The sequence below is a fragment of the Homarus americanus genome, unplaced genomic scaffold, assembly GCF_018991925.1.
Source record: "Homarus americanus isolate GMGI-L3 unplaced genomic scaffold, GMGI_Hamer_2.0 scaffold32929, whole genome shotgun sequence".
NCBI lineage: Eukaryota > Metazoa > Arthropoda > Malacostraca > Decapoda > Nephropidae > Homarus > Homarus americanus.
This window is the reverse complement of record NW_024737097.1, coordinates 12,047,778-12,066,866: the sequence shown is the minus strand read 5'-3', so window position 1 is coordinate 12,066,866 and position 19,089 is coordinate 12,047,778. Positions and strand designations below refer to the sequence as shown.

The following is a 19,089-nucleotide window of genomic DNA, read 5'->3' as shown; positions in this document are numbered from 1 at the left end:
GATGTCCGCATTAAACTAGTCACTTTACCTTCAATTATGTTCAATAATTGTTAAAATGACTAAAAAATTGAATATTAAACTTTTAAAATTATTGAATAGTATAAACTTCTTGATATTTACTAAAATAGTAAGGAATTTAAGCCCTAGAACCGATTAATGTATTGGCGGACTGATACTAAAGCTGGTTGCCCGGCCAGTGCAAGCGAAAACATGTTGAGGTCGGTTCGTAAGAAATTCATTAACCAAATTTTTGTTCGTTAACCGAATTGAAGATTCTTATGGAAGGTAGTTCATTAACCGAAATTTCGTTCACCGAGGCGTTTGTTAACCGAGGGATCACTGTATACTTATTTTCACCCACAATGAGGCATACTAAGACAGCTTCATGTTTCCCGCCTCTGCTGAGGGCCATGTAATATTTCAATGTGATTCTGATATTTTAAAATGTTAGTTTTTGCATAATGTAGTATTACTGATATGTAATTTGTCTTAGTATGCCTCGTTGTGGGTAAAAATAAGTACCCCTATACAGGTATATTAAATGCATTCTCCGAAAGCGTGAATTTGCTACCAGAGTTTATCAGTTAATTCATGTGTAATACTTCTGATAAACTTCCTACATACTTATGTTTGAAATAATGAAGGTACAGTATTTATCTTTATATAATTCAGCCAAATATCTTTCTCGTCAGAAACGGTCATCCCAACGATTATGAATACAGTAAACTCATTTAGAAATGCATCATTACTTCAGGACGAAATTGGACAGGTTTGAAACAGCCAATAAGCTGTAACTCTTGAAGATGGGGTGGGGCATCTTTTCTCAGCTGGGAAAAAACGCACTATAGCGAGAGATTAAAAAACAATGGCTACGTGACGTCACGAATCACGAGTGTAAGCACACAGCTGCTACATTAGTGTGATGTGCTAATCTAGTGAGCAGTGACGATAAATTTCCATTTCAGGGAATTTTAAATTTTAGCTTGACCGCTAAACTCCAGTATCCACTGCGCACGCATGCACACAACTTTATTACTACTTTGCTGTCACTCGGAATTGATATGAAGATCATCCAGCTATGATACGAGTTATTAAGGATGGCAGCTTCATTGGTGAGTTCTGAGGTGACTAAAGAGGCTGATACGGGACCGGCAGTGTCATTCACAGATGTTGCATATGTGGAGGGCTACATCTAGTGCGGGAAGGGTGGCAGAGGCGTTTTTCCGATGTTGTTGCTTGTCTGCCTCTGTATGCAGTTGGGCTAACTCAAAAGTATTGATACCTTCTCGTGTGGTGCTCCTCCAAGCGTTACGGTATGGAGTAATCGTCTCCCAGGTGAAGGGGCCGATTTGGCACTTTTCAGGTTTTCTTAAGACTTTTCATTTGCCCACCAGCGTTATGTTTACTATTTGTTCGGTGACTGTAAAGTAGCTGCTTTGGCAGTCTACTGTGGTCCATGTGGGTAACATGACCAGTCCAGCGTAGTTGTTCATGGATAATGTTCGCCTCAATGCTCCTACAGTTGGTGTCAGCGAGAATACTGGCATTTGTTCTCTTGTCTTCCCAGCAAACTCAGAGAAGGAACGTAGACTACATTGATGAAAGTTTTCAAGTGCCTTGAGGTGCCTCTTGTATGTGACCCATGTCTCGCTACCATATAGCAGGGTGGGGAGGACCACTGCTCGATATACGTGTAACTTTGTAGATAATTTCAGCTCCCTACAGCTGAAGACACGGGTACAGAGTCTGCCAAAGACTTGAGATGCACATATGATCCAATGTTGAATCTCTTCATCGATGTCTGCAGTGGTGGACAGGTGGAGGGTGAGATACCGAAAGTAGGCAACATTAGAGAGGATAGTACCGTTAAGCTGGATGGATGGTGGAGGTGTGGCTGAACCAGGGGCAGGTTGAAAGAGAATCCGAGTCTTACGTACATTTATCTCAAAACCGAAGTGTGCATGTGCAACAAGGGTGAGGTCGTCTGCATGTTCAGTAATGGAAGTTGCCGACACCTTTTTTCCAGCCTGGAGTCGTCTTATGTTGAAAAGACCCCCCCCTTTGCCTGGTACCTGATGTTCAACCCACTGGCTAAATTGGCACTGGCACGAGTAAGGAAGGTAGCCAAGAAAATGGGAGAGAGAGTTGGTGCCAGTACACATCCTTGTTTTACCCCCGTTTGGATGGGTTAGAACTCAAACTGGGTGCCATTGTGCAGGACACTGCCATTCATGTCATCGTGGAGTTGCCTCACAATGGCGATGATTTTGGTGGGCAGCCAAAACGGTTGAGGGTCCACCAGAGGGTTTCTCTGTTGACCGAGTCGGAGGCCTTGGTTAGGTCACGACGCTGTTATCTGCACTTTTCCTATATTTGGTGGGTAGAAAAGATCATGTCAGTGGTGCCACGTGTTGGTCTAAACTCTAAAGCCACATTGAAATTCTGGGAGGAAGTTTCCCGCCTCAGGAAGAAGTCTGTTTAGAAGGACTCGGGCAATAATCTTGCCAGCTACTGGCAGCAGCGAGATTCCGTGGTACAGGTAGTTGCCAGTCTAACTGGTCTCCCTTGTTTTTATAAATAATGGCGATGGAGGCGTCTTTAAGAGCTTGGGGGATTTCCTCCTTTTCCCATAATTATATTCTCCAGGAGAGACTGTAGAAGGCTGGTAAGCAGAAGTCCTCCAGCTTTATACACCTTGGCAGGGATTCCATCAGACCCTGAGGCTTTGTTATTTTTCTTCTGTTTGATGGCAATAGCTAACTCATCCAGGAAGGGAGGATAGCTGAGGTGGGTCAGCTTTAGATGCTGAGGGACCTGCTGGGTAGTCACGACATCCACATTTGTGTTTCGGTTGAACAGTGAATGGTTTTGCTCTTTCCAGTGCTGAAGGAGGCCTTCATTGTCTTTAATTAGGGAGTTACCATCGGTTGAGCGGAGAGGGGCTTCACCATGAGTGATTGGCACATAAATGTTTTTGTGGGACTGAAAAATTCGTACAACTTGTGCTGATCTGCACGTTTTATTTTTAAACCAGTCTTCTTTAGATTGCGAAGTTCCCGCTGGGCTACTGTTTTCTTCTTGCGGAAGGTATCAGCTTTGGTTCGAAACTGAGGGTTGTTCTGACATGCAGTTAAAGCAGCACGTTAATCATCGACGAGTACACTGATTGCTGGGTCATTTTCATCAAACCAGTCCTGGTGTATTCTTTCGATCTGGCCGAGGGTCTCTCTGCAGGTTTTTGTCATGACAGTGTCGAGAATATCTCATTCGGCACCGGGATTTGGGTTGTTTGCTGTTGGGTCATTTATCAGCCCATGTTCGAGCTGCTCTCTGAAAGCATGTGCTACCACTGGATCCTCCAGACGCTTAGTGCTAAAACCTCTTCAGGAGGTTTGTTGCGACTTAAAGTGAGAGCTTGGCTCTGACGAGCTGATGATCAATGTCGCAGTGGCCTGAGCTACGCATGGCTTGGGTCATGAGGACTTCTCTGATAATGATGTAGGGGAGAGAGAGTGTCGCATCATACACGGGGGTTCCGTTTCAAAGAGGGCACGCCAAGCCAAAAATGCATAAAGTCAAAGTTACCCTTGAAAATCCCTTAAATCACCCATACAGTACATGGTTAAATATACCTGTCAATAGCGCATCTGGTGACTCGGCTGGTTAGACCTATTTCAGTTTAAATGTGCACCACACACAGAATGTACCCCAAAAAATTATCAAAAGGCCAAAAACATAAATGGAATTATTCATTGTGTGTGTAGAATGAGGCACTGAGGATGGGAAGGAGAGAGCTATAGCTGGCGTTTCCTCACTCACTGCTCCACTCTCTCACCATCCCCTGCTTAACGGCAATGCAGCCTTTTATTTTAATTATTCCTCACATTTACGGGTACAGTTTACATCATTTTATGTACAAACAATAAGTTCTTCCGTACGCATACCTCCCAAGCACCCAGTTTGCGACACAGTTCAGCCAATCATGCAGCTCGACCGACTCACAGATGTGTGGCGGTCACCTTGGTGGGTGTGTATGCCGTGACTCAATAAAACCAGTCACCCACTGCCTCATCACAAATTTACTTGCCACAAATCCTCGCTATTTTTCTTATTTTATAGCTTTATATTATATTTTCCATATTTCTAAGCCATATTAGAGTATTTTAATGATTTTATTTTCACAGCTCAGTTGCCGTCCCTCAAGAAATCGCTGAGCTTTTTACCACAGCATTTGCATGGGTGTCTTCCATGGCAGCTTGATCCCCCAAGTTTGTAAGAAAGTGTGTAGAGTAGAGGAGTCACAGGCCCTAAATTTGGGATCGAGACATGGTGAGACATACACCATCATGTTCTCAATGAAAGGAATCAGAACTGCCCTCTCACTCAATGGATACATCACCAGGGCTTTATGATATCCCTTATCGATGCTCTGCCACTTTGAAGTTGAGGCACAGACCTTTCAATTGAAACTATCCTTCCTGTCCTTATGGCGGGAGCCTATTGTCCTCCCTTTCAAGAAGACTGGAAAAGAGGGTCTCCACCCACTAGAATATTGCCCCATAGCTCTGACCTCCTTAATCTGTAAGTTGTTTTAAAAGATGGTCAATCTGACTTCTGGAAGATGCATTCAACAGATGCTCTTGTTCGTCTTGAGTCCTTGGGCTGTGAGGCTTTTTCTCTTCGCCAGCATCTTGTGTGCATTTTTTTCGACCTAGAGAAAGCATACAACACAACTTGGAGATTTGGCATGCTTAAGGACCTTCATAATTTTGAATTGTGGGAAAATCTACCATTAATAATAGGATAGTTTTTGGCACGTCACACTTTTAGGGTTTGCGTTGCTACAGAAATGTCAGCACCACATATTCAGGAGGACAGGATTTGGGCAGTGTCTTTAATGTGTGACTATTTACCATTGCAGTAAATGAGGTAGCAGTATCAGTTCCAGGTGGTGTATCAATCCCATTGTATGTAGATGACTTAGCCATTTGGTATGCAACTTCCTGCATGTCAGTGGTTGAAAATCACATGCAACTTGCAGTAGACAAGGTTTCACGTTGAACCAGAGAGCACGGTTTAAGATTTTCTCCTTTGAAGACCATTAACATATATTTCTGCCACCTTTGAGGTGTTCACCCACTGAGGCTAGACTCAACACATTGAGCTCTATTCATCATGTTGGGGTTATGCCTGGCGACTGGTGCCTTCAGGTCCTTGCCAGTCCCAAGTCTACTGGCAACCCCTTGATTTTCGATATTAGTATCTTCAGGTCCAGTGTTGGTTTTGTCTCCAACGCCTTCTGCAGTCTGTAACCAACATTTGTGTAGTTGACGAGACTATCAGCCATTTTCTTAGACATTTGGGAGCTAGATGAACATGTTTGGGAGCTAGCTTCCACACATGAATAGAATTATTAAATGCATTTCCAAGGCTTCTCACACCAGTTATGCACATCAATGATGCGTATGGTTGGTGTTTAATAAACCTGTTCATGTGTGGGAGCTAGTTCCCAAACGCGTTCACCTAGCTCCCGAATGACTGAGAAAATGGCTACATGTCCCCACACTACAATCAGTATCCAAGCCTCCCACAACCTTTCAGCTTCAAGGTAAGGAAGATTGTGAGTCTTCTTTGTCTTCCTCCGGTTCATGTTTATCAGTACAGTATTTTAATGAAAGGAAGGACTTACTCCTTCCCAGTTTGGTTCATTCTCTTTTTTTAGAGCAAGCCTTCTCTCACAGAGGAACTACTCCTGTATACACCCATGGCTCTAAGATGGATGCAGGGGTAGGTTTTGGGGTAGTCTTTCCCGACTTCTGTCGGGACAGTAGTCTCCCCATTATGGAATCTATTTTTATTGCAGAGCTTTCAGGTATTTTACTTGCCCTCATAATTATTTTTACCCTACCTCATAATGATTTTACATTTTTTAGCAATTCGTGTAGTGTTCTCCAGGCCTTAGCTAGTGTCTCATGGACCCATCCCTTAGTTAAAGATATTTTACAAGTGACTGTTTCTCATCGAACATCAGGCCAAGAAAGTCAGTTTTTTCTGAGTTATGGCCCATGTGGGTAAGAAGGGTAATGAGCATGCCGATGCTGTGGCAAAAGCAGCTGCTTCTCTCCCTGTGATATATCATTACCATCTACCTGCCTCTGATATGAAGCCAGTAATAAGAGCTGCCATCTACCCTAGTTGGCAATGCAGGTGGGATGCTGTTGGAGCAAACAAGCTCCACGACATCCACCCTGCATTGGGTGCCTGGGGATATCAGGACTGTTGTGCCACTGGGAGACTGCTTTGGCCTGCCTCTGTATTGGCCACACATGGCTGACTCATGTTTTTTTTTTTTAATGGAGAGGGCACCCTCTTCCTATTGTGACAACTGCTTGGTCCCACTGACTTGTTGACACCTCCTGGTGGAGTGCTCTAGTCTCAGACATCTCTGTTGTAAGCACTTCTCCCAGTGTCAGGTCTGTTATTTATTACTTACTGTATTTATTTATTTTTTACCTTGCATTATTTGATATTAGTCTTTTGAGCCTTTATTTTAATTCAGTGACATATGACCTAAGCTGTTGCATCACTAGAGATGTAATTACCACAACCAATCTCTTGGTGCTGGGAGAGGGAGTGGGTAGTGTTGGAGGGGACGTCCTCTTCTTTGTGGAGAAAGACGGCCTCGTACACAAGCTGTGTGTTTTATCTTTTAATGTTCAATGGTTTTCACAAAAGTTTTATGGTATTTAGTATTCATGTTTTTTTACCTTGCATTATTTGATCTTACTCTTCTAAGCTTTTATTTTAACTCAGCAGCCAGGGATGTAATTACCACAATCAATCAATCGACCAACACTCACCATAACCACCAACACACACGATCACCACCACCACCACCAACCATCACCACCAACACTCACCCCTACCACTTACAACCAACCTGTACAGTATGTGCTACTAACATGTAGAGCCACTAAGGTGACTTTGCTTATTCTGCTAGTCTGCAGGCTGCCACTCCATCGCCCTACTTTGAACATGTTCTCATTCTATAAACACCAATTGGTGATGGCAAGTGTTAGTAGTAATTACAGGTAGTCCCCGACTTACGACTGCCTCAACTTACGTCCATCGGTACTTACGACCTGCTCTGACCTTACGACCGTCGGGACATACAACCGCGGCAGTCATGACCAAAAATATTTTCAAATGACGCGCGCATTATCTATACCGAACCGTTACTGTCCCGGGCGAGAGCGTGGCGTGGCTTCGGGTCACCGCGTGGTTACCCTCACTCAGTTGGTGTTTGGTATCGTATCCTATACTGAATCGCGCTGTGAACTTTCGTTATTATCGTATTAATTGACTTTATAATGACTGGAAAGCGTACAAGTGAGAGTGCTGGTGGTGCTCCAAAGAAAAGGAGACAGGCAATTACTTTTGAGATGAAAATGAAGATAATAATGCAGCATGAGAATGGTAAAACAGTAGCAACAATCTCACGCGACCTAGGTTTCTCGCACTCGACCATATCCACTATTCTGAAGGACAAGGAACGTATTCGTGATGTAGTGAAAGGAACAACACCTATAAAGGGAACTATAATTTCGAAGAAAAGAAAAGGTCCTATTCACGATATGGAAAAATTATTGGTGATATGGATAGAAGACCAGATACAGAAGCGTGTACCCTTAAGCCTTCTAACCATACAGGCTAAAGCAAGAAGCCTGTTCCAAAGCCTGAAGGAGCAGGCAGGAGATGAATGTGATCAAACCTTTAGAGCAAGTCATGGGTGGTTTAATAGATAAAAAACACTACAGTCTACACAATGTTAAGGTGAGTGGAGAGGCAGCTAGTGCCGATGTTGGTGCTGCCGAAGCTTTTAAGCAGGAGTTAGATGAAGTGATTGTGGAAGGGAATTATTTGCCTGAGCAAATATTCAATGTGGATGAGACTGGATTATTGTGGAAGCGCATGCCTGAGCGGACATACATCCACAAAGAGGCGAAAACAATGCCCGGATTCAAGGCATTCAAGGACAGAATTACACTTCTGTTGGGGGGGAATGTTGCTGGTTTCAAGCTAAAGCCCTTCATGATCTATGATTCAGAGAACCCCAGGGCTTTTAAACATGTCAGCAAGCACACACTGCCAGTGTTTTATCGCAGTAATAAGAAAGCCTGGATGACCTTAGCACTGTTTGAGGATTGATTCATGACTTGTTTCACTCCACGAGCCAAGGAGTATTGTCTGCAACAACGGATTCCATTGAAGATTTTGCTGATTTTGGATAATGCTCCGGGACACCCACCACACCTGGACGACATGCACCCTGATGTTAAGGTAGTGTACATTCCACCTAACACTACCTCTGTCATCCAACCCATGGATCAAGGTGCTATTGCTGCCTTTAAAGCGTATTATTTACGCACGACCTTCGCTCAGGCTGTTGCTGCTACTGAAGGTGAGAAAATGCTCAGAGAGTTTTGGAAGGAGTACAACGTTTTGTCATGTATAAAGAACATTGGTGCAGCATGGGATCAGGTTACAAAACAGTGCATGAATGGAATATGGAAGAAAGTCCTGAAAAGATATGTGAACAGTTTTAGAGGATTTAATGAAACTGAAGTTATTTCGGATATTAGTAACAAGATAGTGGAGTTAGGTAAACAGTTTCAGTTAGAAATTGATAATGAAGATGTTGAACAGTTGGTTGAAAGTGTAGCAGAAGAGCTCAGTAACGAGGATCTTATTGAACTAGATGCACAGAAAATTGCAGAGGAAGAGAGACAAAATGTAGAAGAACCTGCACCCCCCAAAAAGTTTACAGTGAAACAAATGGCAAAGGCATTTGCTACAATTAATAAAGGAATGAAAATGTTTGATGGCATGGATCAAAATTATGAGCGTTATGCCAAAGTTGACAGAATGATCCAAAATGCACTTGCTTGCTACAGAGAAATTTATAATGAAAAGAAAAAACAATCTGTGCAGTCTAAATTGGACATCTATTTTAAGAAGTCCCCCAGTGCTGTCTCCTCACGCCCCACCAGTGCTGTCTCTTCACTCCCTCAAGCTGATCCAATACCTTCAACCAGCAAGTTTCCACAGTCCATAAACCTGTCTGAAGAAAGCGACATTTATGACCCACCCAGCCCAGTCTCCTCCTCTGCTTCTTCCAGTTAATGTAGTCTCCATGTATAATTAGAAAATTATGGGGGCCCCGTGTGCATTCAGCTGACTACATAAAAGGTAAGTGCTCAGTCACACTGTATCCATTTCTCATTATTTATTACTTTTACTGTACTGTATCCATTCCTCATTATTTATTACTTTTACTGTACTGTATTTCATTGTAGATTTTTTTTTTTTTTTTTCTATGTCGGACTTACGACCAATCGGACTTACAACCTGGATTTGGGTCCCTAACTCCGTTGTAATTCGGGGAGCACCTGTACAGTGATTGTTGGTGATAATGGTGAATGGTAGTGGTGGTAGTGAGTGTTGGCAGGGGTGGTGGTGAGTGTTGGTGGTGAGTGTTGGTGGTGAGTGTTGGTGGTGGTGTGTGTTGTTGGTGGTGGTGAGTATTGGTGGTGATGAGTGTTGGTCACCATCAACACTCACAATTACCAACTGGTGTTACAGGATGAGAATGCTTTCAAACTGGGGCGATGGAGTGGCGGCCCACAGGCTAACAGACAAAACAAAGTCACTCTACATGTTAGTAACTCACATGGTACCGGTTGGTTGTCAGTGGTGAGGGAAAATGATGCACAATAATGACTGCTGTACTGCCAGGCACAAGTGAACAGCTGACTTTTAAAAATTATGGATTTTCACAATTGATTTTTATTTTCTAGTAAAAAATAACTTGGGTCACAAACATTCACTATAATATGCAAGCATGTCAAGTAAGGTGAATGCTACCAGGAAATTTTTTTACACAAGGATGCGAGCGCTAATTGGCTGTGAGGATACACGGGTACATTGCTCTCATTGGCGGAGACTGTAACCAAGCATGTCCGCTGTTGGTGAGTTCCAAATGTTCTGTTGTGTAAATTCTGCCTTGTATTATGGATTTTAATATTTTTTTTATAGAAGGAGCAAACAGCAGCGGAGGAACCCCAGTCAGAACAGGAGGAGGAGGCAGCCACAGAGTCTCAGTGACTCACCACCCTCCTCCTCAGCAGCCCTCCTCCGCTCCCACCCTTCTCCTCCGCTCCTGCCATACTCCTCCCCTCCCGCCATCCTCCTCCTTCGCTCAACTACCCACCACACACTCGCTCTACCACCTCCACCCATCGGTGAGTACCAATACAAACTTAGCAGTTGTATATGTATGCACTATTTTCTAAAGAAATGGCAATGATTTTCTGTATATGTAATGTTTTTCATGGAGCAAAGGGAAGCTGGGAAAGGTAAATCCTGTATTTTATCTATTTCTTATGGGGAAAATTGATCAGCTTAACGTTGTTTCGTATAACATCGCGTTTTCAGGAACGTAACCCCAACATTAAGCGAGAACTTACTGTACCTTTAAAAACACTATCTTAAAATAAAAGTACCAGAGAGCTTTTACATTACCTCCATCTTTTACAGGTTCATTTCCTTGGCGAACAGTATCCAAGGAAGCAGTGTCCACAGTGGGCCATATCTCTGCAACGATTTCTTCTGAAATTTTCTCCAAAGTTTTTTTACTTCCTTCACCAGGCATGGTAGTACTGTTAGCCATGCTTATCAACAGCTTGTTCTCAGCAATAGCAACTGTATAACTGTGTGCAATAACTTCCAATATGGTACAAATTGCATTGAAATCAGAATTCTCACATTTGTTAAGCAAAGACTTTTCCAATTCACGTATATGATGTAGGTTTCTAAACTCCTTTGATAATCCATTTGGGAAGAAAGACTTGATGATATCCTGAAAAAAATAAGTCAGATATACCTTCCTGTACAAAATAATAAAATGAACAAATATTAACTTCCATAATAAAGATTTTTAAACTGCAATTGAATACAGTAGTGACAATGGTGTTGCTCATGACAATGATTATTATTTCCATACACAGTAGACAGGTAGCCTACTGATTTTCCTTTTTTTCAATCTTGTAAGTTTTCCACTATACAGAAATCCACAGGGTAAGAATGAAAAGTAAATAGACTCTCTCCATTTTTTCAGTCATTCACTCTAATTATTTGACCGTAACCATAAACCACTTGATACCCAATGCTATGCCTGCTAATTCCTAAATTTAGTGCTGGTTACACAAACCATAATAAAGTTCAGTATCATTAATGCTAATAACTTAAAAAGTAAGCACTACTATCACTGAAACTATTATTCAGTCAACCCTCACTTTACGCGGTTAATGTAACCCACAGGGTACCGCGGAAAGTGAGAAACGCGTAAAGTGAATAACATAACATATGGGATTAAATGAAATAGAGACCAGCTGACCCCCAAACTCCACTTTTTCCAACACAATACCTATGTTCTAGTAAAAATAACATCTTAATTTTATGATGGAACATGCACACAATTAATACTTAAGAGAAATAGAGAAATACAGTCGCCAAATTAATGTCCATTCAAATAATGGACTCGACTCCCTCCCCCTCATCTCACACTACACTCGCTGGCTCTTCCCTCTGAGAAATTTTGGGGGGAAAACCAAGTATAGTAATAAATAATACCTCAAACTAAAGTTAGGATAATATAATTGACATTGCTGGATTCCTTGTAAGACCAGGAATATTTTGAATATAAATGTCATATATTTTTCACAAAAGATAACATATTTACTCAGAGTAAACATTACATCTAAAATTTGTATGTCTAATGCAAAATCTATGATGTTTATATTCAAAATGATCATCAAATTGTAAGAATTCCAGCAATGTAAATTATATTCTGGCCGGGTAATTTGTATGAATTTTATGAGCTAAATAAAAAAATTATACTTCACCCGCGTAAAGGGGTACACCCACCACGGAATGTGAGCATCCTGGGTTCTGGCAGGGCACCGCGTAAATGTGGAAACGCGGAATGTGGGACCGCGTAAAGTGGGGGTTGACTATATATATGTATATATACAGATAGACCCCGACTTACGACGGGGTTAGGGACCCAAATCCAGGTCGTAAGTCCGACATAGATAAAAAAAAAAAAAAAAAATTTAAAAATTAAAAAATTGTTTCTTTTTCAAAAAAAATTAAAAAATCTACAATGAAATACAGTACACTAAACGTAAAAAATAATGAGGAATGGATACAGTACAGTAAAAGTAATAAATAATGAGGAATGGATACAATGTGACTGAGCACTTACCTTAAATGTAGTCAGCTGAATGCACACAGAGCCCCCATAATTTTCTATTTACAGGATACATGGAGACTATATTAATTGGAAGAAGCAGAAGAGGAGACAGGGCTGGGTGGGTCATCAATGTCGCTTTCTTCGGACAGGTTTATGTACAGGGGTAACTTGCTGGTTGAAGGTATTGGATCATCTTGAGGGAGTGAAGAGACAGCACTGGTGGGGCGTGAGGCGACAGCACTGGGGGACTTCTTGAAATAGATGTCCAATTTAGACTGCACAGTTTGGTTTTTCTTTTCATTATAAATTTCTCTGTAGCAAGCAAGTGAATCTTGGATCATTCTGTCAACTTTGGCATAACGCGCATAATTTTGATCCATGCCATCAAACATTTGCATTGCTTTATTAATTGTAGCAAATGCCTCTGCCATATGTTTCACTGAAAACTTTTTGGGGGGTGCAGGCTCTTCTTCTACATTTTGTCTCTCTTCTTCCTCTGCAATTTTCTGTGCATCTAGTTCAATAAGATCCTCGTTACTGAGCTCTTCTGCTACACTTTCAACCAACTGTCCAACATCTTCAGTATCAATTTCTAACTCCAGCTGTTTACCTAACTCCACTATCTTGTTACTAATATCCAAAATAACTTCATTTTCATTAAATCCTCTGAAAGTGTGCACATATCTTTTCAGGATTTTCTTCCATATTCCATTCATGCCATGTTTTGTAACCTGATCCCATGCTGTACTAATGTTCTTTATACATGACAAAATGTTGTACTCCTTCCAAAACTGTCTGAGCGTTTTCTCACCTTCAGTAGCAGCAACAGCCTGAGCGAAGGTAGTGCGTAAATAATACGCTTTAAAGGCAGCAATAGCACCTTGATCCATGGGTTGGATGACAGAGGTAGTGTTAGGTGGAATGTACACTACCTTAACATCAGGGTGCATGTCGTCCAGGTGTGGTGGGTGTCCCGGAGCATTATCCAAAATCAGTAAAATCTTGAATGGAATCCTTTGTTGCAGACAATACGCCTTGGCTCGTGGAATGAAACAAGTCATGAACCAATCCTCAAACAGTACTAGGGTCATCCAGGCTTTCTTGTTACTGCGATAAAACACTGGCAGTGTGTACTTGCTGACATGTTTAAAAGCCCTGGGGTTCTCTGATTGATAGATCATGAAGGGCTTTAGCTTGAAACCAGCAACATTCCCCCCAACAGAAATGTAATTCTGTCCTTGAATGCCTTGAATCCGGGCATTGTTTTTGCCTCTTTGTGGATGTATGTCCGCTCAGGCATGCGTTTCCACAATAATCCAGTCTCATCCACATTGAATGTTTGCTCAGGCAAATAATTCCCTTCCACAATCACATCATCTAACTCCTCCTTAAAAGCTTCGGCAGCAACAACATCGGCACCAGCTGCCTCTCCACTCACCTTAACATTGTGTAGACTGCAGCGTTTTTTAAATCTATCAAACCACCCACGACTTCCTGTAAAGGTTTGATCACATTCATCTCCTGCCTGCTCCTTCAGGCTTTGGAACAGGCTTCTTGCTTTAGCCTGTATGGTTAGAATGCTTAAGGGTACACGCTTCTGTATCTGGTCTTCTATCCATATCACCAATAATTTTTCCATATCGTGGATAGGACCTTGTCTTTTCTTTGATATTATAGTTCCCTTTATAGGTGTTGTTTCAGTGATAGTAGTGCTTACTTTATAAGTTATTAGCATTAGTGATACTGAACTTTATTATGGACCAAGACCTATGAATTATTATTATTAATATTATTATTACATTTTCGCCCCCCAGAACCCAATGTGGGTAGGTGACCTGTGCCTGGGTGGGCTGATCCCTGAAAAAAAAAAAAAAAGTTTTTGTGATATAGTCCAGAATGCGACATCTAGCTTTATACCTAGGTATGTTAATGCCTAGCAATAACTAGCCAGGCCAACATACAGGCAATTAAAACATCTAATAATTAGTTAATACATAATATTAGGAGGACACGTTGCTGCCTGGCATTTAATTGCAATTCTCAAAACCTCCCCCCGCTCCCTCCATCACACGCATTGCTACCGTCATCTTCTTGGCTGGTGAATCAGCTGTAAATACGCAACAAAGAAGGCTCCGCTAATTTGTGTTGTAATAGCTGAAATACTAAGTGCCACGAGGATTATATATACGGTATTTATACATCTTAGCACGGTCAAGTAATTCAGTGACTTTTATTTTGTTTATGTCTCAGATATTGTGTTAGGGACAATTTCTTATACGGTCTGGTCAGCATGGCAATCACAGCGCGTCTTCTATTATGAAGTCGCTAGATCGTTAGTGACTAACATCCTCTGCTTTCAAGTCACTTAGTAAATGACGTTGTTTTTCGCCCTTCCGGGCTCGTCTTCACTGAAAAAAAAAATTATATATATATATATATATATATATATATATATATATATATATATATATATATATATATATATATATATATATATATATATATATATATATATATATATATATATATAGATATATATACTGTATATATACAGTGGGGTATGCTATAACGAACGGATCCCACTACGAATATTCCTATAACGAACGGTGTTACCTATAAAATTGAGAATGCTATAACGAACGAAACTCCTACAACGAACATTATTTATTTATTTATTTATTTTATTTATTTATTTATTTTTTACTAATTTATTGTTTTTTTATTACAAGTATTAATGATACTCATTATTTCAGGGGTTTAGATGCATATTTATGCACTTTTTTACAATTTTTACAATTTAATATTATATTTTTCAGTGTTAAGTGGTTGTATTTGGGGGCCTGGAATGGATTAATCCTATAACGAACGAATGCTATAACGAACAAGGTTCTAGAACCAATTAGATTCGTTATAGCATACCCCACTGTATATATATATATATATATATATATATATATATATATATATATATATATATATATATATATATATATATATATATATATATATATATATATATATATATATATATATATATATACAGTTGTACCCCACTTAACGCGGTCAATTGAACCCAGAGGGTCCCGCGTTAAGTGAAAACCGCGTTAAGTGAATAACAGAACATATGGGATTAATTCCAATAGAACCCAGCCCGACCCCCAAACTCCACTTTTTGACACAAATAACTATGTTGTAGTAAAAATAACATCTTAATTTTATGATGGTACATGCACACAATTAATACTTAAGAGAAATAGAGAAATACAGTCGCCAAGTTAATGTCCATTCAAATAATGGACTCAACTCCCTCCCCCTCTTCTCACACTACACTCACTGGCTCTTCCCTCTGAGAAATTTTTGGGGGAAAACCAGGTATAGTAATAAATAATTCCTCAAACTAAAGTTAGGATAATATAATTGACATTGCTGGATTCCTTGTAAGACCAGGAATATTTTGAATATAAATGTCATATATTTTGGACAAAAGATAACATAATTACCTAGAGAACAATTTTTATCTAAAAATTGTATGTTTAAGGCAAAATATATGTTGTTTCCGCTGCCTGCCTTCCCCCTCTGACCCTGCCTGGCGGTCCTCTCTCTCTGCTAGCGAGCATGGCGACCCACAAGCCGTCCTTCTTCCTGAGCCGCTTCCCACCAACCAGCTCTCTCTACATCATCACGGCCAGTAACCATGCTGTCCTTCCCAGCACCAGCTGCATTGTATAACCAATACAACATGTATTAAAGTTGAACTCTAATTTGACCGGCAGCCAATTGAAAACCCAGAGGGTCCAGCTATGAAAAACTGCTGCTATGGGTCACATAACATATGGGATTAAATGAAATAGAGACCAGCTGACCCCCAAACTCCACTTTTTCCAACACAATACCTATGTTCTAGTAAAAATAACATCTTAATTTTATGATGGCACATGCACACAATTAATACTTAAGAGAAATAGAGAAATACAGTCGCCAAGTTAATGTCCATTCAAATAATGGACTCGACTCCCTCCCCCTCTTCTCACACTACACTCGCTGGCTCTTCCCTCTGAGAAATTTTTGGGGGAAAACCAGGTATAGTAATAAATAATTCCTCAAACTAAAGTTAGGATAATATAATTGACATTGCTGGATTCCTTGTAAGACCAGGAATATTTTGAATACAAATGTCATATATTTTTCACAAAAGATAACATATTTACTCAGAATAAACTTTACATCTAAAATTTGTATGTCTAATGCAAAATCTATGATGTTTATATTCAAAATGATCAGCAAATTGTAAGAATTCCAGCAATGTAAATTATATTCTGGCCGGATAATTTGTATGAATTTTATGAGCTAAAACAAATATCTTCAGTTAATAAAAAAAAAAAAATATTCTTCGACACTATCTGTCAATCAAAGTACCCCACCTTGCCTTCCCCCCCTCTTCCAACCGTGTGGTCAGTCCCAACCCTCCCCCCACCCCCACCAATCCTCCATTCAAGAGTTTTTAACATTTAGTATTAAATAATACCTCAGATTAAAGTTAGGATAATATAATTGACATTGCTGGATTCCTTGTAAGACCAGGAATATTTTGAATATAAATGTCATATATTTTGGACAAAAGATAACATAATTACCTAGAGAACAATTTTTATCTAAAAATTGTATGTTTAATGCAAAATATATGTTGTTTATATTCAAAATGATCACCAAATTATAAGAATTCCAGCAATGTAAATTATATTCTGACCGGGTAATTTGTATGAATTTTATGAGCTAAAACAAATATCTTCAGTTAATAAAAAAAAAAATAATTCTTCACTGGGTAACAGATGGTCGGTCGGTTGGTCCCTCCCTCCCCCCCACCCCCCACCAACCGTCCCAAGGAGATGTGTGGGATAACCACTAAATTTTAATAAATAATACCTCAAACTAAAGTTAGGATAATATAATTGACATTGCTGGATTCCTTGTAAGACCAGGAATATTTTGAATATAAATGTCATATATTTTGGACAAAAGATAACATACTTACCTAGAGAAAATTTTTATCTAAAAATTGTATGTTTAATGCAAAATATATGTTGTTTATATTCAAAATGATCACCAAATTATAAGAATTCCAGCAATGTAAATTATATTCTGGCTGGGTAATTTGTATGAATTTTATGAGCTAAAACAGGCAGTCAGGCAGGGTGGCGGGTGGGGGGTGGTGCGAATCTAAAAATAGCTCTCGAGCCGGACACTCACCGCGTATATGATGAAAAATGCCGCGTTAAGTGAAAGTTCAGCTTTGGCAAGGCACCGTGTATATGCGAAAACGCGTTAAGTGAAAGCGCGTTAAGCGGGGTAATACTGTATATAGAGAGCACATCGTGAGTTTCCTTTCTCCATCCCATCCTGAGTGTGAACCAAACATCTCATACCCCACAAATGGTGACTCCCGGAGATTCGCACTCACACAGGATGGAGGAGAAACTGATCACGCTCCTAGTCTTCAAGCAACATGGAAGACTGGCTTATCCACCCAGAAGCAGCTCTCATCGGCTCTACAGCTACTGTCTCTACACCGCAGGTCAGACACCCTAGAGCAGCTCTGCTACTCTAAGCAGACAGTGGCTCCTCTTCCGACCCCAGCACATCTGTCCTGCCTCAGACGCCGACCCCGGCCCAGCAGTAACCCCTGCCGCCCCTGATGCGGCCTCTGTTCCTGAGTGCGGACACACACACCCCTCTTTTCTCCCCCAGGTACTCCCTGCTAATGTCCTGCACCCTGCTGCTGTCGTGGACCCAGCTGCTGTCACGAGCCCTCATCCGTTTCTACTGACGCAGCCCCTGCTCCTGACCCAGGCCCACACACCCCAGCAGGCGCATCTGACGACTCGGTACCTGCCGTGAGGGAAGCACAACATTCATCGCCTCCATACACCCTTATTCTCCCTCTCTACTCCCACAGATAGTGTGTATCTAGACAGTTGTCCCCAGCGACCGGCTCATCCACGCCATCGCCGTTGTCTCACATGAGGCACGCACCGCCCGTTCTGCCTCGCATGTGCTATGCAACCCTGCAGACAACAAGTCTCCTACACAGCCTGGAGGGAAGGGGGAGTATTGTAGTGGAATTCTCCCCTACAAACGCTGTTTGTCGCGGCCTAGCCGAGCCCACCAATTCCCCAGTGTATGCCTCGTGGTCCAGGTCAACCAGCGCCGCCATACACCACGGAGCGGGGGTGTCAACTGCTAAGCCACGCCTACACCCGCTATTTAAGACCTGACCTCGTGGTGATCGCTCTCTCTCTACCTACAGCCGCAGCCAGCAACACCTCCTCCTCCGCTGCTGCCTGGCGGCCTTCCCTCGAACCTCCGCCTGCCTGGCGGTCCTCTCTCCCGCTGGCGAGCATGGCGACCCACAAGCTGTCCTTCTCTGAGCGTCCTCACCAACCAGCTCTCTCTACATCATGCTTGTAACCATGCTGCCTTCCCAGCACCAAGCTGCATATTACATCCAATACAACATGTATATAGAGAGCACATCGTGAGTTTCCTTTCTCCATCCCATCCTGAGTGTGAACCAAACATCTCATACCCCACAGTATAACTTAACCCAAATAAAATACCCCATTTGTTTGAAAGTTTCCTGGCTTTTCCATGCAGTCGACACCCCAATACAGTCAGTTCTGCTATAACGCGTTAGTTGCGTTCTTGTTAAACATCGTGTTATATAAATTTGCGCAATAGAAATAACAGGGCTTATGGAGAAAATAGGGTTAGGTGCAGAT

General features: G+C 41.3%; 1 protein-coding gene across 1 annotated transcript in view; it reads right to left on the bottom strand.

The window, feature by feature from the left end:
* Window positions 1–19,089, bottom strand: part of LOC121873209 — a 209,441-nt gene that overhangs the window by 40,381 nt on the left and 149,971 nt on the right. The window contains exon 10 of the mRNA XM_042376562.1: window positions 10,582–10,918. Coding sequence (XP_042232496.1) covers window positions 10,582–10,918 — 337 coding nt within the window. The remainder of the gene's footprint in view (window positions 1–10,581; window positions 10,919–19,089) is intronic.